At 38.7% G+C, this 20,097-nt stretch overlaps 1 protein-coding gene across 1 annotated transcript in view; it reads right to left on the bottom strand.

The window, feature by feature from the left end:
* The window catches only part of LOC105395526 (tubulin polyglutamylase TTLL5), a 29,384-nt gene extending 10,562 nt beyond the window's left edge, over positions 1–18,822 (bottom strand). The window contains exons 1-11 of the mRNA XM_048630376.1: positions 18,661–18,822; positions 18,118–18,219; positions 5,301–5,401; positions 4,455–4,940; positions 4,038–4,174; positions 3,433–3,650; positions 2,738–2,858; positions 1,914–2,006; positions 1,247–1,503; positions 893–969; positions 97–219 (exon numbers count right to left, since the gene is read on the bottom strand). Of these exons, the coding sequence (XP_048486333.1) occupies positions 97–219; positions 893–969; positions 1,247–1,503; positions 1,914–2,006; positions 2,738–2,858; positions 3,433–3,650; positions 4,038–4,174; positions 4,455–4,940; positions 5,301–5,401; positions 18,118–18,209 (1,705 nt within the window). The 5' untranslated portion in view covers positions 18,210–18,219; positions 18,661–18,822. The remainder of the gene's footprint in view (positions 1–96; positions 220–892; positions 970–1,246; positions 1,504–1,913; positions 2,007–2,737; positions 2,859–3,432; positions 3,651–4,037; positions 4,175–4,454; positions 4,941–5,300; positions 5,402–18,117; positions 18,220–18,660) is intronic.
* Positions 18,823–20,097: the final 1,275 nt, after the last annotated feature.

The following is a 20,097-nucleotide window of genomic DNA, read 5'->3' as shown; positions in this document are numbered from 1 at the left end:
GACGTGATAGCGAGGAAGCTAATGAGCTCTAGCAACGTATAACGAACATTACACCATAAACACATAATACTATGTACTACATAACTATCTATTTACCGAAGCAGTTCCCGGGGCTTGGCTGGAACAGGCGCGCGGCGGCGGCGATGGTCTCCGCGGAGCTCAGCACGCTCTTCACCACCAGCTCTTCTATAGCCGCCATTAGAGTCCGGGTGTCGCGACCTGAGGGCAAGAATACGAGGTTTAGGGATAGCTCGTTAAAAAGAAAATACAACTTGGGTCCGGCTCGAAGGACCATGAAAAGGCTTCTGTTGCGTAGGATCGATAAATTTACGTATATAATGATGTCGATTCTGAAGGCATAAATTCTAAATTTAGTGCTGTCAAAACCTTAATTTCTTTGTTTAAAATTCGACTCTATGATTGTTTCCGTAAATGACATTTTATGCTAGCATTTTTTTTAATTTGACAGCGTTAAAATTAGAATTTTTGCCTTCAGAATCGACATCAATGTTACTTAATAATTATATAGTGTATATTGTAAACCCATATTCAGCAAATAAATATTTCTATTGTATTCTATCAGATCAGAGCAGAGATGTTGCCTCTGTGGCGGCTGCCGACAGAATGAGCTCGCACTCTCTGAGCTCCGGTCTTTTATAGTGAAAGGCAGTGCCGTCACGTGCACTTCAACTGCACGTAACAACTGTTTCATGACTTAGGCTATATTCTTATCAATGAAAGATGATAGATAGGTAATATTTAACACTGAAAGATGTCAATTACGCAGGGTGTTACAAAAATTGTATAATAAGCGGAAAGGGGGCCAGATAGCCCATAGAGGCTAGACGAGGAAGTTTGAGGACGATTGTTAGGATAGGTTTGCGATAGTCACCTTGTTTGCGCAGGTGTCTCAGCAGCGCGGACAGCGTCCACTTGTGGCCGATGTTACCCGCGTTGGGGTCGTCGCATCTGGGACAAAATGGAAGAGAAGCTTGATCAGGAGTTACAAATTAGATAATAGAAATGGCATGGTTTGTTATTGAGGGTGTGGAAAATGTGTTATAAGAAGCCGAAAGGATGCGACTCAGGGGTATTGTGAACAATGTTTGTTCTACGACTTTTGATTTTTTTTTGTGACAAAACTTTGTTTATCACGATTTTTCAAAATTTTGTCAAGAATTAAGATGTTAAAATTTATTATTCCATATGTATATTTTATTTAAATAACAACATCAATTACACTCACTTGATATAATCCGAATGGTACTTATTAATGCTGTAATTGCACAGATGCATGCAGGGGTTCCATAGGTTCTTGTTGCTGGTGTCGTACTTGACCGTAGCGAACCTGACCAGGCCCTCTTCATACAAGTATATCAGCAGGGGGTCAATAGAGGTCACACACACGTACAGGCGGAGGTCACATTTGTGCCCTCCTATGAGTAGTGGTTTGTCGATGTATTTCGCGACAACCACGTTTTCGCCTTTGGGTATTTGTTCGGGCTGGAATAGAAGGGTTGGGGTTAGATTGGTGAATGTGAAATAATTGTTTGGTACAATAAGGTAGGGTAAAGAAGAATAGAACTCAAGCTGGCATCCTTTGCACCTCTCAATTCCATTGCTGGTTAATAGTTTTACACATTATCAATGTGCCAAATTTAGATACATAATCAAGGTTTCTGGTAGAGATTAATTTAAGCAATAAGGCTGCCTTTTGTACTGTTTTTTTGTTTATAAGTTGTTTTTTGTATTATTTCCTTTCGGTGCAAATGAAGTATGTATAATTATTGTATTCACATAGTGTTGTAATTCATTAGTACTGGCCAGGATGTTAACCCACGGCCTCACGTACAAGAAGACGTATTTAATCTCTCTACAATAGATGTGTTATGATATATGAGGTGGTACAGTACCGTCTGCACGATGTAGATGCCGCGGCCGCGCGAGCTGGCGGCCGGCTTCACGATCCACGGGCCCTTCGTGCGGTAGTGGGCAGTCAGTAGGTCCTGGAATTAATTCAAATATTTTGGTTATTTAATGCTCAAGTTAGACATAGGGCCTGTTTCACAATGTTTGGTTAGTGGCTAAACCTGTGAGATAAAATACATGATGTCACTCTCTAAAATAATTACTGAAAGTGAAAGCATGTATTTTATCTCACAGGTAGCTACTAACCAGACATTGTAAAACAGGGCCTTAACATAATAAAATTACTTAACATAACATAACAATGTATTTTATTATATTTAGTATCTATCTATCTATGTATTTGTGTAGATATATCAGCTGTCCGACACCCATAACACAGGTTCTGCCTAGCTTGGGGTCGGATGGCCGTGTGTGAGATGTCCCCACATATTTATTTATTTATTTATTTAATGTAAAAACTTATAGCACTGAACTGTTAGTATTTTTTTTATAAATAAAGGGTGGCCAGCTTTCTTGGCGTATACGTTCTTTGGTCCTAAGTGTTCAAAAAGATAATGAGTAACTACTACAATATTAAAGAACAATCTTTCTTCCCGCCAATATTACAAACGCGAAATAAATTTTAAAACTGTAAAACTTATGGTTGTAATAAATAATTGAGTATTGAGTATTTGTACACGCAACTCGCGCGCAAATGGCCGCCATTTTGGTTTTCCAGTTACATAATTTTAATTTCATTGACATTGCATGTACTATGGATCTTGTTATCTGAAAATAAATGTATTAATAATAATAATTCCGACTGTACCTTGTACTCGGTGGGCATGAGGAAGCTGAGCGGGATGAAGTCGAAGTGCTTGAGGCCGCGCGCGTACTGCATGCGCCCGATGTTCTTGAACAGCTTGTCCTTGCGCGTCAGCTCGTACGACCTGAGGGGTTGTACGTTTGCCGTGTGTCTGTGTGTGTCTAGACCCCTTCTCCCACTACGCGACTCTCAAGCAACGCAACCGCAAACCTTAGTCGCATATATTTAACGGGTCAACGACGCGTTGAAAACCCGTTTTTATAGGCGATCATGGGTTGCGTCGCAGTCGCGTCACTTGAGAGTCGCGTAGAGGAAGAAGGGGCTAAGAGTTATGCTCGGGGGTTTTCTGGATTAGGATTGAGGTAATTCGTAAGGGAACTAAAGTAACCGACGTAGGTCTTAAAATCTGCCAGCAGAAGTGGCGGTGGGCCGGCCATATGCCGAAGAACCAATGACCAGTGGTATAAAAAAGTTCAGGAGTGGAGGGCCATCGGCCAGCTGAACTGGCTACTTTAGACAGATAGCCCGTAGTGGCTGGATGCGGACGGCCGAGGACAGAGTGTTGTTGTGATGCTCATTGGGAGAGGCCTTTGTCCAGCAGTGGACAACTACGGATAATTTATTTTTTTGTGTGCAATAAAGTGTATATAAGTAAATAAAAAATGTTTGATCACAATGATACCTGTCTTCATCATTACCTAGGAAAGTGATTAACCCTCTGGTACGGAGCCAGCGACCTCAACACGTCAGGCTTCGGGTGCTGCCCCGACCACAGCAGGTTAACCCCTCGAGCGTCGGGCGGCGCCTCAGAAAGCCCGTGAGCTTGGAGCAGCCGGTGCAGGAGTTTGGTCTCGGTGTTCACCAGCTTGTACGTCATCTTGAGGATGCGGGCTGGCATGTTGCTGCTTTCTAGGACCTGGGGAGGGAAATTGTTTTCGTTTTATATTGTCAATCGAAGAAGAAACGCTGCATCAGATATATTAATTTAAACCAGCTGATCTGTCTTCTAAAGCGTGTGCTATTTTAGACCAACCGATAAATATTGACTACTTTAGACAGGTGGCCGGTACTGTCTGGATAAGACAGGCCAAAGACAGAGTGCTTTGGCGCTCCTTGGGAGAGGTCTATCACTGAGTTGCAGAAAGTCACTTTAATCTAATGTCGATCTTAAATGTATAGTTGCCTTGTTTTGACTGTAGGAGACAGACATAGATTTAATGCAGACATAAGCGCAAAGTTCCTTTCTGCATATGTCCAGCTAAGGCAGATGACGGGCTGATGATGAAAACAAAGCTATCCAGACCTTAATGCTCTCGACGCTTCGCAGCAGCAGGCTGGTGGACTCGTCGCTCTGCGCGGACGGCGACGGCGGCCGCGGCCGAGCCTTCTTGTCCTTTTTTGTGCTCTTGGGCTTCTTCTTCTTGTCTTCTTTGGTTACTTCTGGGGAACAGAAGTGGGGAGTTTGTAGTGGGTGTAGTTGGAACATGTTTGTGTGGACTGATCTGTTTTGGTAGATCTAACAAACGTTCAGGCAAACCGACTTACAGACAACTTTACACAGTTAGCCAGTAGCGGTTGGATGAGGAAGGCAGATGAAAGAGTGTTGCAAGGCTCTTTGGAAGAGGCATACATATGTCTAGTTATGGACGTGTGCTGGCAGATAATAACGATCTAGACAATACATTAGGTCACGATAAAAGATTTAAAAAAAACTGCTTACCTTTAGCCGGCGGTGGGTCAGCGGGCGGTTTGATGTTCGCCGTCGTATTCTCTATATTCAGGTTCTTATTCTTCAGCGTCACCTTATCCAAATCACTCAGCACATCATCTATATCTCTCTTGTGCACCTCACAGCCCTGTTCGTTCTCCGACACCGTCTCAGGCACGTCACTGTCACTCACATGCTTCACCACAAACGCCTGATTAGCATACTTATTCGGCCCAAACGTTTCTATCACATCGTGCATTATATGCTTTGGTCTCATGTTGAACGAGTGGGGTTCAGCAACCAGTCTTTTGGCCATGTTCTTTGCTTTGTTAAGCAGTATGGATGTGCCATTGCTCTGGCCGACGGCTACGGTTTTGGTGGCGGATTCCACGGAGGCTTTGGGGGCCAAGACGCAGCTTCTGAACAGCAGGACGGCATTCTTGGAGCCGAGCGGGCCGCCCGTGATCCAGTCACTGATGGACCCCTCATTTTCTTTGCCTGCGGGAAGATGAATGGTTAAGTGAGGGGTTGAGTGCGCGTTAGAGTGGAGATGTTATGCTTTAACGGACTATGTTTGTGGTGCTTATTTAAGCCACGAATGAAGTTATTGTAGTCCTGCATTAAATTAATTGAGGACGGGGGTTTATGAGGGAAGAGTTTTTTGGAGGAGAGATTGTTGTGGCGCTCTTTGGGAGAGGCCTAGGCACATAGCAGCTATGTCCAGCAGTAGACGAATTTTAGGTTATGGTGATGAGCGATATTACATATACTTTCCTTGTTGACTGATGACTGGGCTCACATTTTCTAGTCTTATGCCCCATTTAGAGGAATTATATCTATGCCTGATGATGACCTCACCTGGATGCTCGTCCGCAGCATGGCTCATGCTCGCCGGCTCCTCAGCCGCAGCCGGCTCGCCCGAGGTCGACGCGGGCAGCGCGTCTGGTAATACATGTGGACTGCAACACGGGAGCTATGTGTTAGTGGGCTTGTTAGTTGGAAGGACATATGGCTTGGTCGGCTTGATGTGGAAAGCTGAGGTGGCTGGCTGCTGCCGCTACACGAGTTCGTTATCGACGTCGATTTACGTCACTATATCGTGGTTCGCCATAAATACAGCGCTGTGATTGGTTAAAAACGTTATAAGATTTTATCGACGCAACGTCGATAATGAACCCGTGTAGCGACTGCTGGATGGGGAAAGCAGAGCGCAATGTTGTGGCACTCCTTGAGGATCGTGATGACGAGACCCTGGATAGGAGGAGTTGAAGAGACGTAGGTATATATCCCTCTTTAGTGAGCTTGTTTCACCCGCCGCATCACGCCATTGGCACATGGAGTCAAGCCGTGTAAAGCTTGAGGTGGAATATTGCATAGAACTATTGCTATTGGCAAAATGATCAGCGCAATATTTATGTATATTTTAAGCTCCTGTGACTTTTATGTAACTACTTTTATAATGTGGGGAAAGGTCGCTATAGCTAAGGAAAGACATTCGGGTGTAAGGCTATGGCATAGACTATAGACTAATCGTAGGTATGTACCAATTATTAGTCTATGTCTAGATCTAAACATAGTTTACATTGTGTATTAGAGCATGCTGGTAAGTATCGACTCTGATTGTGACAGAGATGCATAGATCGTGACAAAAGAACGTTGCATTCGATGTGGCGCTATTTTCGCAATAGTTTACTACCTTGGGCTTGGGTACAGATAGCAAATAAAAAAAAAAAAAAAAAAAAAAAAAACTCTTTTAACCCGCGGATAGTCGCGCGTGGGTCGAAAAGACCCAGCACTCTATTTATACCTCGATAACTTTTAAAATATTTGATATTACTAATTGGCGTGCCTAGTACCTTTAAGTTACCATATAGGCTAGCCGCACTCCCCACCCCGACCAGATTGCCCGCGGCACTTGGACAGGATGGACATTCAAAGTGAGTATGGGTCTTTTCGACCCATGAGCGACGCTTTGTGTCAGTATAATTTTTTTCATTTTTTTTTTATTTTATTATTTTTTCTTTTCAGAAATGTCACGTAATCTTTTAGACGATCTTTGTAGAGATCACACGGCATTTTTATGCATTAATTGTAATCCGAATATGTGAAAATACCGATGAAAATACCTAATTATATACTTAGTCAATACAAGGAAGAAGTAATTTTGTATGTAAATTTATGTTCACTTTGAAGGCTGATTGTTGATTATTTTTTTATATAAAAAGTTAATTATTTTTTTGTTACTGAGAAGAATGGTTATTAGTTTAGATAAAACTAAGTTTTTTTTATTGATAAATATAAAATTAATAAAAATAAGCTGTAATTTATGTACCTATGTAGATAAATAAGAACATGAAGCATAGTACTTTTGAAACTGTCAAAACATATTTTTTTATCCATAAATTCATAAATAATTTTGATTTGAATATAGATTTATTACTAACCTTACGTTTGATGTACAATAATATCTAAATTTTCTTTTTTTTTCGAGAAAATAGATCAATTTACTTTCGGGTCTAAAAGACCCACATGCGACTGTTTGTGTCACGAAATTTGACGCGAGCACTGGCGGGTTAAATCGATTTATGAAAATACAGGTACAGGTACAGGACTAGCCAAAAGTTGGTCAGAATGACTGCCAGAGCCAGCCCTACCAGCTGAATCTTTTTTTAAACAAAATAAAAGAATTGTAAGTATACGTAAGGTACTTTCAGATAAACATTTGTGTGGCTGCATAGCGTTATCGAACCGTGCATCAAAATGCGATTTATTCATACCAAAGTCGTTTCCATTGATACGTTTTCTAACCTCTCTTCGTGCGAAGGCGAAATCAATGGTATAACAGCTTATAAATAAATATGAAGAGAATGGAATGGAGGAATCGGCGAGCAGTGTCGGTAGAACGTTTATGCACATGACTCCATAAGAGGTTATTTATATGCTTCCAAAGCTCTGTGGCGTGTCACACGACATTTTTTTCAGCCATAACGGCCATGCCATCAGTCCTACAGCTTGGCAAATACAGTGGAATATATTGCAAATTTTGAAGTGAAATAATAATTTGTGCCCTATTAGTTTGAGTAGCTTAGGTTTGGACGTTAAGAAGGAACGAGCATGGAAGTAATAATACAACAGGAATGCGCACTCACCAAAATGATGCAAACAAAAATAGACCTAACGAATTAACCTTAAGATTTATATTTGAAGTGAAAGAGGCCGCGAGCCGATAGAGAGGGTTACCACAGAGCCCTTCCTCTCTTTCTAACAATTGCCAGGATTTAGTTGTGTAAACTTTAGTAGATTTTTTCGAAGAGAGCTATGCAAAAAAAATATTAAATTAACTCATAGACTACTGTATATCATATCATTTTCAAAAACAAATTTATAATAAATCATTATAAACATGTAATTTTAATGAAATATTTGGTATTTGTAAGAATAATAATTTCATAAAAAATATTGGTAGTTTTTCTAAATACTTTACGACAAGACCGAAGTTGTCAAGATGACGGATGACGTTTATACTGTTGTGAGAGACGTTATGGTTAGGGTGACCATTCATTCGTACTTTTGAATCACTTTCCATTAATTAGGACCTGTTTCATTCAACTTTTTGTTTTATTTTATACCTAAGTATCATTAGGTATTATTGTGGCTGTTATCTTATAAGGCTGGTAAAGAGTTATGAGCTGTTGAATTTTTTGGTGATAGATATGAGTATTATAAGATAATTTATCAAGCTTAAAACCGGCGGAAGCACTTAACTAGGTTGAGATATTTTTTTTTTAAATCTTATGATTTTCATCAACTAGACTACGAGTATGTAAACGGAACACCCACAGAGTAAACACGTTTTAGGTACATAGTTGCGTTTAATGATACATTGTATTATACTTATATTACTTATTATAAAAATGTGTGTTGTTTGATTTCGCTCATCTTATTATTTATGTCAATCCTAACTCTCTAATTAAAACCAGTCCATCTTAGTAGAATTTGGTAAAAAGACAGATTGTTGTTGCTAGTTCAAACCTTGGGAATATCTATCAATATTACATTGCAGTTTACGCTGCAACAACACATCTATACAAATTTTACCTTCACCCAATTTGTATACTCAATTGTCATATCGCCAAAATACATTCGTACCTACATTGCAATCGAATTATTCTAATAATAGGTGACTTTGAGACCATCGACACCTATTCGCGACATGATAGATTAGAAGTGATGTCTCATGAATTTCCTAAAATTATGGTCACCAAAAATTGAAAGAGATGGAGGGCTCCGTGCTGACTATCTCTGTCGGCTCGTTTTTTTGGTGCAGTGCGCATTCCTGTTGTATTATTACTTCCATGGGAACGAGTGACGTTCTTACCACTTAAAATTGACACACGTTAAAATTATGTTTAGTGCTGTGAAATATCTTATTTCAAGTGAAAATACGAGTTTAACATTATTTAGAAAAAGACGACCGAATGGCGTAGTGGTTAGTGACCCTGACTACTGAGCCGATGGTCCCGGGTTCGATTCCCGGCTGGGGCAGATATTTGTTCTCGGGTCTCGGATCTTGGGGTGGCGATCGTTAGGAGAGGCCTATGTCCAACAGTGGACTACAGAGAAGGCTGAGAGAGAGAAAGAGAGAGGGTCTTGGATGTGCCCGTAAAATGGCAATAGGCCCGCCCCCTATTACATTGGGACTAACATACACTCTGGCGAAAAGTGGGTGCAGCAATGCACCTCTGCCTACCCCACAAGGGAGTACATTAGTACAAGGCGTGAGTGCGTTTTTTTGTGTGTGTGTTTTTTTTTTGTTTAGAAAATTTATCGTAAGAATGTCATTGAGAATTTGTTAACTTTGCTTTGTTATTAGCTGACCGTAGCTAAACATTTCATCATGATTTGAACCGGCTATAGATCAACAATAATGAAGTGGCCGACATATGGTCAGTCAATGGCGCATACTAAACTGGACACCCACCGTATATAGATAGATGAGGAGGATCACCACACAAATCGGAAAACGAACGAACGAGAGTTGTCACGCAATCGGCACGGTTAATGCAACGAGATAGGGTCGTAGTTATCGCAACGATTTCGTATTTCCTAAAGTCCTAAACTTTAGGGCCTAGGCTACGAGTTTTGCAATTTATGTAAACGAAAAAGGTTTTGGTTTTCTTCTGTCACCTGATAGTTTCCGCTAGAAACCCACTTTGTATGTGAGAAAACTGAAACTGTTATAGTTTTCGACGAATTATCAAACCTGTACTAGACGTACAGAGCGCTGCGCTAACCACGATCTCGTTGTAAGTATTTAGCGTGCCGATTGCATGACATCTCTCGTTCGTCCGTTCATTCGATTTCTGTAGTGACCCCTCAGATTCTTCTACAAGACCCGTTCACTGCGGCTGCAACCCACGCTTTTTACCATCGCTTATGTGATCTGAGGAAAGTGGATTTTCTTTCCATATAGGTATTTATGTATTATGTAATATAAAATAATAGCGATTCACCTACATTGTAGTACGACCGATATTATAGTTTTGGCATCAATAGTATCGACAAAGCGAGATGATTTAAAATTTCAGCAACAACAAATTTAATGTGCATTTATACTTATGAATCTGACTGTTAAGATCAACTTCATTAGCACTTTTGTACCTTGCCAAACTCACAAACCACCATTGTTTGAAAGAATAAGCGGTTAGATAGTTTGACAAGGTACTTACAAAAGTGTAAAGCTACTAATAAAGCCGACTGTACTAGGTATAATACAAACACAAAATAAGTTAAAATCGTGCTGAAAGTAGTTTAAAACTCAAGAGGCTTGGATGCTTTATATCGCCTGATCTACTTACAGTAGATTTATAGCCAAAGTTTCGAAGGCATGTCAAGTGGAAGGCAATATGGCAATGTCTGTCATTTGCCAGGGAAAGAATAAACCTACTACGATTTATAAACTCACAAGCAATGAAAAAGTTCCAGAGTTTTCGCCCGAGTGTTATGTTAGTCCCAATGTAATAGGGGGCGGGCCTATTGCCATTTTACGGGCACATCCAAGACCCGAGAACAAATATCTGTGTTTAAACAAATATCTGCCCCAGCCGGGAATCGAACCCGGGTCCTTCGGCTCAGTAGTCAGGGTCACTAACCACTACGCCATTCGGCCGTCACCAAATTACTCATGAACAGAAAAGGCTAGGAATGACGCCTTCTGCAACATTGAAGTACATTTACATAACATTTTAGTGGTTGTAGACTTAGTGAGGCTATAGAAATTAGTCTATGGTGAGGCCTATAGACAAATTAACCTTGGTGTAAAATGTAAGCTATTACCTTTTCACTTGCGAGTGTGGGAACTGAGGGCTGGCTGTCCAAAGTTCTATATTTGGGACATTTATTTCAATCAATAGTTGACCATAGTTGGTTCATTTGTAAAACATGACCGTGACAAACTATCGATTAAACTAGCCTTAGAAGGTTACCTACATGTTTAGTTATTTATTGATGGCTGTTGCTATCGAACTTTATTTAGTTACTTTAGAAAGTGAACTGGGGGAGTTTAGGGACTTATATCATTTTATAAGCTTCTGCCCCCTATTGCGATCTTGTTTCGAGAACGATTTCCGGATTCAAATTCAAATGTTGCTTCGTTTCGACTTCGCAATAGGGTCCCTGTACGGCTAACGAAGATTATTATCCTCAGAGATGGCCGATCAAAATCGGTTCAGCCAATCTACAGCCAACCGTAGATTTACCATTACTGTAAATGCAATCTTCGCATTAGTTTTTGGCAGCGAATCAGTATGCAGTCCGCGAGTACGCTCTGGACTGAATGATGAGGAATGATAGATTTGGAGTTGTGCCGTCATGACGGACGTTGACACCGGAAGTGCCGCCATTGCTGTTATGTTATGCAGTTTTTTTATTAGTTAATTCTTATCCTTACTATCCTTACTAATATTATAAATGCGAAAGTAACTGTGTCTGTCTGTCTGTCTGTCTGTCTGTCTGTCTGTTACTCTTTCACGCCAAAACTACTGAACGGATTTGAATGAAATTTGGTATAAATACGGTCTAGACCGTGGGAAAAAATATAGGCTACTATTGTTCGATTGTTAATGATTGTTTGCAACTAAAATGTAAACGATACTAAAATGTGTAAAGTTAATTAAACTACGCTATTATACAAGAAGAACCCAAGACTTCTCATTTACTTATGTTTTATAATAAACATAATTTGTTTTCCCGGAATTCCCACGGGAAAACTATTTAGGGCGAAGCGAAGCGCGCGGGAACAGCTAGTTTTTATATATTTTTTGGATTGGATGCGGAAGGCTGTAGATTGCATCCAGTGGCGTGCTTTGAGAGTGGCAAACGATCAGCAGTGGACTGCTATAGTAGGTAGACTGTTTATTTCTGATTATTTTTAACATTATTTTTTTACGACTACGGTGAAGCAAAAATTAGGATTATTTTTTTATCGGTGCTGTTGATGACTGAACATGCCTCCTGCTTAGATATTCTGGAATGTACTTACCGTAAGTAGGAACGTACAATCAAGTAGACAATTTTGGTTGACAAGGCGGCAACAGGCCAGCCCGGTGAGCACTTTTTGTTATAAAAGTATCACAAAAAAATTGATTGGTCGCGGGTTATGATTCGATCACGAAACTGCTCGAGCATAAAAAGTGACGAGTAGATTTAAGTACCTACTTACTTGAACCATTTTACTAAGCTTAGCTGGTGCTAAGTTGTATCCATATATTTTTTTGTTATTAAGGCGACGCAACGTTTTAACAATTTTAAATAGTTTAATTTAAAATTTTATGTACCTAACATTTTTTTGTGGTGGATTTTAACAGGTACCTTTATAATATGTATCTATATATAAATACATAACAAAATAAGCAAAGTTTTACATTGCGGTCGAGTTGATTGTTGAAGTAGGTGTGTCGGATATGTTGATCGACCATCAGATTGTTCATTCATTTAACATTATTGAACTTCAATCAATAGTTATACATATATATCAATAGTTACTTCGCCTTAAATGGTGGAATGAAAGACTAGTCAAATACGTAAGTACCTACCTCAATAAAAAAGTTCTCAAAGTTTTTACAGAACGAGAGGTATACTCTTGGCCTATGTATTAAGTATTAACTAAGTGCGCGCGTAATCTAACTTCAGCTCATGTATGACTCACGTAATATGGTTATAAAAACCGGTAGCCTAACGGATCAAATTTTTCAACAGTTAGATAAAATTTATCGACAAATTAGCCCTAAACAATACAACAGCGTTACTATGACATCGATAGTATACAAATCAGACATGCAGCTATCGATTGCGGCCGTCCCTTAGAGTAACAATATACGAACAAGATGGTCAAATATAACAACAAGGCACAAAACTGTAAGTACCCATTGACAAAAGAATAAAGAGAGGACATGCCATATCAACGAAAAAAATGCGCTTACCTAAACTTTGGTGTCAATTAAAATGGCGGCTTTTTTCTTGAAAAATGTAAACAAACAAATTGTTTGACAGCTGAAGTACCTTGTGTTTGGATGTCAATCTTGGTCAATCAACATGGCGACCGATCGCAATGTTGTAATTTTAGGCAAAGACAAAACTACTGTTGTCCTTTTTTACGTACGATAACACCAATAAGTTAAAAAGAGACGACGATATATTTTTAAGTACCGATTTTTATGCCAAGTCCTCTTTATTCTTTTGTCAATGTAAGTACCGCATTTATGGTTTACTGTCAAACCGTTTTATGACAACCATTGTACCAATGAATAAGGCCACAAATATTCTAACCGAACTATTTCAAAATAAGAGCTCAGTGGTAGAAGTGCGGTGTTATTTGTCGAGACGTTTCTTTTGCACTGACACTCCATCTAGTTGGTATTAATTATCGTTGCACACGCACGTCACGCTAGCATTATTTTACATACATTAGCGCTGTTTTGCACGAGACACGCCCTGTGGGCACTGGGGTGGGGCACTTGTTGGTTTTTAACACAATTATTAAGTTAAGCTTCAGCTACACTATTCGCAAAGTTGACCGAGTTTACGTTAGGTGAAGACGAAAGTGTGGAGAGACACTTCGTCTTACTATCCTGTCTATCCGTGCAACCTTACCGAAAATGAATGAGTCTAGGAAAAAATTCAATGACCAGCATTTGCTCAAGAGTTGAGCTGTTGTCATTAGGTGCCTGCTTGTTTGTGCAGTCGCTTCTGCTGGACCCTGCTCGTTTAAGGGCTGACCACCGTCACGAACTCTATTCTGTGAGTCTACCAGACTGGAAAACTCGCAGAATAGAGTTCGCGACTTTATATGGCCAGTACGGATCCCGAGAACATCAAATTGGGCGGCTGAATGGTGTAGTGTAGTGGTTAGTGACCCTGACTGCTATGCCGAAGGTCCCGGGTTCGATTCCCGGCTGGGGCACATATTTGTTTAAAAGACAGATATTTGTACTCGGGTCTTGGGTGTTGATATTTATATTTAGTATGTATCTATCTATGTATTTGTGTAGATATATCAGCTGTCCGACACCCATATCACAGGTTCTGCCTAGCTTGGAGTCGTATGGCCGTGTGTGAGAAGTCCCCAAAAAAAAAATTAAACGTGTCCTCGTCAATACTAGGTAGGGCATGCAATACCGCAATACCGGTATTCGTAATACCGGTATTAGGCACAAAATTCACGCTTTTTTCAATACCGGTATTGAAAGTTAATACCGGTATTGAAGTAATACCGGAATCGGACTTTTTTAGGCTATAATAAAGCGATTAAGATATAGTATTCCAAAGTACTGTGAAAGCGCACTTGTTTCCAACCGTTTGATGCAGTTTTCGGCCGTTTGATATCTACTGTTGATCATGCGTAAACGGACACTGGATGTAAAAATAATAAATTTTGTAAAATTTAAACTCTAATACTCAATTCTCGTAAAAATCTATTACAAAAAACTGAATTTCATTGCTTTTTCTCGTTTTATTTTGACGTATACGACCTTTAATCACAATATATGCCATTTATTACAAGGAAATCTAATACCGGTATTAATACCGGGATCCCGGTATTGAGTTGCAATACCGGAACTCAATACCGGTATTGAAAATAGTTCCGGTATTGCATGCCCTAATACTAGGGCGATCCCTGATGGATTAAAACAAGTGGCGTTGCTATGAGGATGGGCATTTAGTTACTGGAATATATTGATCATTTTCTTCTGAGGTGCATGAATTAACAATCGACTTTTGATGAAGTGTTTAGAATCTGTCAATTTAATATCTGAGATTAAAAAAGAGACTTTAGGTAGGTACATATTTTATCTTTTGATCTATGTACATACTCGTAGGTTAGTTTTAAGTTGAAGAGTCAAAAGTATTTATAATAGAGAAGTACCTAAACGCGTATACATACGTTTATTTGAAACAGTTGAGTTCGGGGAAAATCTGCGCCGGACATGCCATTAGGACCAAAACGTTTCGCTTCGTAACGTCCTACATATAACGACATTTTCCTGAAACCTAAATGCTTCCGTTTCCTATATACCCTATACACACCTACTCTACCTTTAGGGTGGCTTGCACAACAAAGTTAATCAAAATTAAATAGTTTGTCTCTTGCTCTGACAGTATAATGTCAGAGCAAGACAAGAGGTCATAGATTTAATTTTGATTAACTTTGTTGTGCAAATAGTACTTTTTGGAATACGTCTGATTTTTTTTAGACAGTGAATCATCCAAATCGGTTCAACTATTGTCGGAGATTCTTGTAAGTTCGATTAGTTTATTTATTTTTAGATTCGCGAGAGCAAACCAGTAGACATTTAATTGCATTTAACTTAACATGTGGCGATCCAAAATAGAAGAGGAATCATTATTTTCGCTCAAACATAAAATCTTTCATTGTTGACATTTGTTGTCCTGTTGAATTGATATCGTAATATTTTAGAAATAAGGCGCATTTTGCATTGCGGTGCGTTTGGTTAAACGTTTTGCGTGTGTTAAAGTAGACTCTATTTTAAGGCTGTTGTAGTGCACTTTCGATATTGTATTTAGGTAAGTTATAAAATTACATACTTAATATTTATTTAGTTGTTTCAGTGAATAAAGGTATCAATTTTATTTAACATATTAAATTAAATGAAGTAACAAATCCGCACGGTATGTAAGTGCAAGCATTTAATTATAAAATTTCTTGCAAGAGTTTTAAAATCTAACAAAAATATAAGTACAGTTAAATTCAAACAACCCAGTTCAGAAAGAAATACTCACTCGCAAACCCCCATAATTTCCTCAATTGAACTAAGACAAACAATCCAACAAACTCCGGAAACTAATCACATAAAGTAAACTTTACTTCACATCGAAACGATCGACAAACCGCGCAAATACTTTCTACGCGAGTGTACAGAGTAGTTGAGCGGGCGAGCGTCGGGTAAGCACTGCCGCGGCGCGCACGCGACTGTACCAGGGCGGGTCACTCTATGAATTTACGAACTACAGTCGTCGAAATATAATAGGCCAGTTTGGACAGCTACACAAATTTGCTATATTTACTCTTGATTTACTAGTAGAAATACATAAAAATACACATAATCTGGCTTATTTTTTAACGGCTGAAAGAAAAAAGAACTTTTGAATCACCAAAAGTTACTTAAGGCGTCTTGCACAACAAAGTTAAATAAAATTAAATCTATGACTATTTAATTTTATTTAACTTTGTTGTGCAAGACGCCCTTATTGTTTAGATTTTTAATGATTTAGGTTTGACACCAGCTGTCATCCCATACATTTTGGAGCTGTCCAAACAAGCCTGTTAGGTATATTTCGACGACTGACAAAAAATTTCACGGTAATCGGCACGCGACATACAACGACATTTTACGAGACGGAGCCGTGGTTCGTGTAACACTCCGAAGCTTCGGAAAACGTTGTATTAAGCGTGCCGATTGCGGGACTTTAGTCGTTCGTTCGTTCGTCGATGAGAGTGACCCCCCGGCGCCGATTCACCGCACGTCGACCGTGGGGTCGGATCCGATGCGAATCGGACGGGGAGCGGGGAACGTATCGATTTCGACTGTCTACTGGTACTGGGGTGTGCATGAGTCACTTATCGTGACGAGGTTAGCAGAGTTAGGGCAGACAGGAGGTATCGAGTGGGTGAATCGATTTTAATGATTAGCCATTGAATTATTGAGAAAAAATAATGTTAATAAAAACTATTCTACTAGTTTGACGCGGGCATCGAAGATTAGACCAACCGTCAAGTGATTAGGTAACATTTGAAGTGTTCTACTTTATACAATGTCAATCACAATTTCTTTATTTTAATTTTATTATAGAAATCGTGACAAATTCCAAATTGGTGCTTTACTTATGTAGGTAGGTCTGGTTGTGATGTAGATATAAGACTAACCAGATTTAAGCTTTTTACTACTTAGGTATTACATTTTGTTTAACTATCTGTTATCCAAGAAAATTCACTCTAGCTTGGGTTCTGGGAAACATAATATTATGCATGAGTTTATTTAACTCTTTATTGTACAAAAATCACAAATAAAAGTACCAAGGGTGTAACTTAACTTAACTTACTCTGCCATAGGTAAAAAAAAAATACATTCTTGGACATCATTTTCACAGAATCCACCCTAGGGTGTATTATTTTGTGTAATATTGTATTAACCGGATTTATAAAATGTTTTATTTCATTTTACTTTATTTTAAAGCAGTATCAAACAGGTTGTTAACTATACATGTCCCTAGGACTAGTTTTTCCATGATCTGTTAGATTATCAACACCCCTGTTACATTGTAGTTGTTGATGTTGACACATGAGTCAAGACAAGAACTAAATGATGTAACAGGGTTGTTAATGATCTATCAGAGAATCCTGAAACTAGACTTAAGTTTTTGGTGCCATTCTCAGAATGCTGTCAGTGAAGCTTTGTGGTGGAGCTGCCTCAGTGTTGAATGTTACCTCAATTAACATGAAGAAGTGGGTGGATGCAGCCCATGCCATTGATATTATAAGCACAAGTACAATAATTATAATTACCTGTAGAGATTCTAGTCTGCTAGTGCATAAATATGCAAAATGAATGATATTTTTTGATGGTCAAAGTTCAGGTTTACCATGTTTGTGTAGTAATAAATATAATAGTATGATATTTAAAATATTCTAATAATCAGGCTTTAGAAATAAGGAACATTATGAAAAAAACTAAATTGATTGTAAAAAAATGCCAGCATACAGAACTTTAATTGTAAATCGTGTATTTAGATTAAACACTAAGGGCCACTTGCACCAACATATTAAATCTAGATTATGTGTTAAATCTCGATTTAGTGTCAATTTTTTTATGGAATGACGTTTCTTAAATCAACATTTGACACTAAATCTAGATTTAATATGTTGGTGCAAGGAGCCCTAAATCTAACCAATTCCAGATATTGCATTAGCTGATTTAGTATGAAATTACAGCAGAAATAAAATGCAATCAATAATTATATATCTGAAAAAGTGTAAGCAAGGTAGCTTGTAAAATCTACAAGTGAAATAAAAGTGATATCAAATATATTGTGTAAATATGTAAAAATATTAATAATTAAAGATACATTAAATAAAATATACTTAGTAGACTTGGTCTACCTGGAGTTTGGACGGGTTTTGTTGCATTTTGTATGGACTTTAGGAATATCTTCAGCCTTTAGTTTCCTGTGGAAGCTCTCCTCACCCTCCATGGCCTTCAGGCTTATCACAATAAGTAATAATATATAGTTAACATCATACTTAATATAGGTTAATAATTAAGATATAGAATGGTCTACCTAACCTTGTATAAAAGGTATAAAAATTTGAACTTACAGTTAACTATGTAATATATAGTGACATATATAAAAAAAACATATTGCAGATGTGATAAATTATGTAGGTAGGTGTAAAGAACCACGACATTTAACTGCCGGGTAAATTTTAAAAGTTCGTGAAAGTAAGAGTTTTAAGTGTTATGAGCAACCAATGTTAGTAAATGTTACAATTAAAATAGCATGTTAAATGCGCCACTTTGTTCACAATAAGCCAAATTATAGTACACTGCAGTGGACCGCAGTTAAGTAAGTATATTAAAATTATTAACAAATCGATAGACAGACGAACAACATTAACCTTCGAGAAAATATCAAGCATACTTACTATTAAAGCACTGGAGGAATACCCTCGTGGTGTAAGGTTCTCAGAACTTATTAAGTTAGTTATATTCACTAATAATTTCACATTTAAAATATAAAATTAGGATCTTGTTTACCACTAGAATTTTGAGATTTTTGAAAGATCCTCCCTTCTGTAAAAAGTACTCTGTGGCATCGTCTGTCAGTGTCACATGAAATTGTCAAATTTGGTCTGTAACAGAAAAAAAACAAAGCCTATCTAGGCCTTAGAATAATAATTCTTAGGCCTAGATTGTTGTTGAAATAGAGCGGGACAGCTCCGAAACCTTCATTAAAAACATTACCCTCCTCCTTCGGCAGTCGGGTAAAAAAGGTTATGGTGCCGTTGTTATTCTGAAGAACTGCGCATCTAAACCATAGCCAAGCAGCATTTTTTTAAGCTACCATAGACAAAGCAAATAGCATAGACAAACTGTTTTTTTTTCTTTATGGTGCCGTTATTATTCTGAGGAATTGCAAAAGATAGTTACCATAACCTCAGAATAAGCGAGGTTGATATTATTCTGAGTAATTCAGTAGCTCGGTAAGTTCACTGATAAAATGTCACCCTATATCCCTATAGTAAGGACCTAATTAAAAGAAACACCGATAAAAAACCTAAAATAATCGTTTAATCGTGTTAATATACAAAAATGCCGCGCAAAACCTAAGCATAATACGAGAGGTTGGCCTTCTTCTTGGCCTGCACCTCCAGGATGGCGTCCATGAAGTCCTCGTGCGTGACGGCGGTGGCGGAGCGGCGCAGCGCGATCATGCCCGCCTCCACGCACACCGCCTTGCACTGCGCGCCGTTGAAGTCTGTGTAGAGCGGGACCGCTCCGAGAACTTCATAAGAAAATGCCATGCCGTTATTATTCTTAGAGACTGACAATTTTTTTAGCTACCATAATAGACAAATCAATCTCGTATATATGTCGCAGCCGGATCGTAGAATCCGCCGTATTACATTACGGCTGGCCGCATTACAACACAGGGCCGCTTTGTAATGCGCCGGTTCAACGTTTAGCCGGATTGTCATTTCGATGCGTTCTTCAATACGGCGGCCCACGTTTAGCCGCATCGTACTACTACCGAAATTTTAGGGTGACCATGACCATACTAAGCATTAAATTACAGCTCAAGGAATTCTGTGGTTTAGGTAGTTTTACCACCTAGTCCATAAGATAGATTTACTCTATTGTGGTTATAATAATCATAATAGAGTAAATAAATTTTATGGACTTCCATTAAAGTATGAAAATACTGTTGAAAACTTGGATTGTAGGATCTTTCGAATTATTGTTCTTTAAGATCAAATAATCTTCACCAACCACATTCATTATGTCATATTTTTTGACCCAGTAATACTGTGTGGAATTCCGCCGACCCGCAGAATCCATGGTCACTTTAGCTGTTTAAGGTG

The sequence above is a fragment of the Plutella xylostella genome, chromosome 25, assembly GCF_932276165.1.
Source record: "Plutella xylostella chromosome 25, ilPluXylo3.1, whole genome shotgun sequence".
NCBI classification, from domain to species: domain Eukaryota; kingdom Metazoa; phylum Arthropoda; class Insecta; order Lepidoptera; family Plutellidae; genus Plutella; species Plutella xylostella.
Note: the sequence above shows the minus strand (reverse complement) of the source record. Positions and strands in the feature narration are given on the sequence as shown.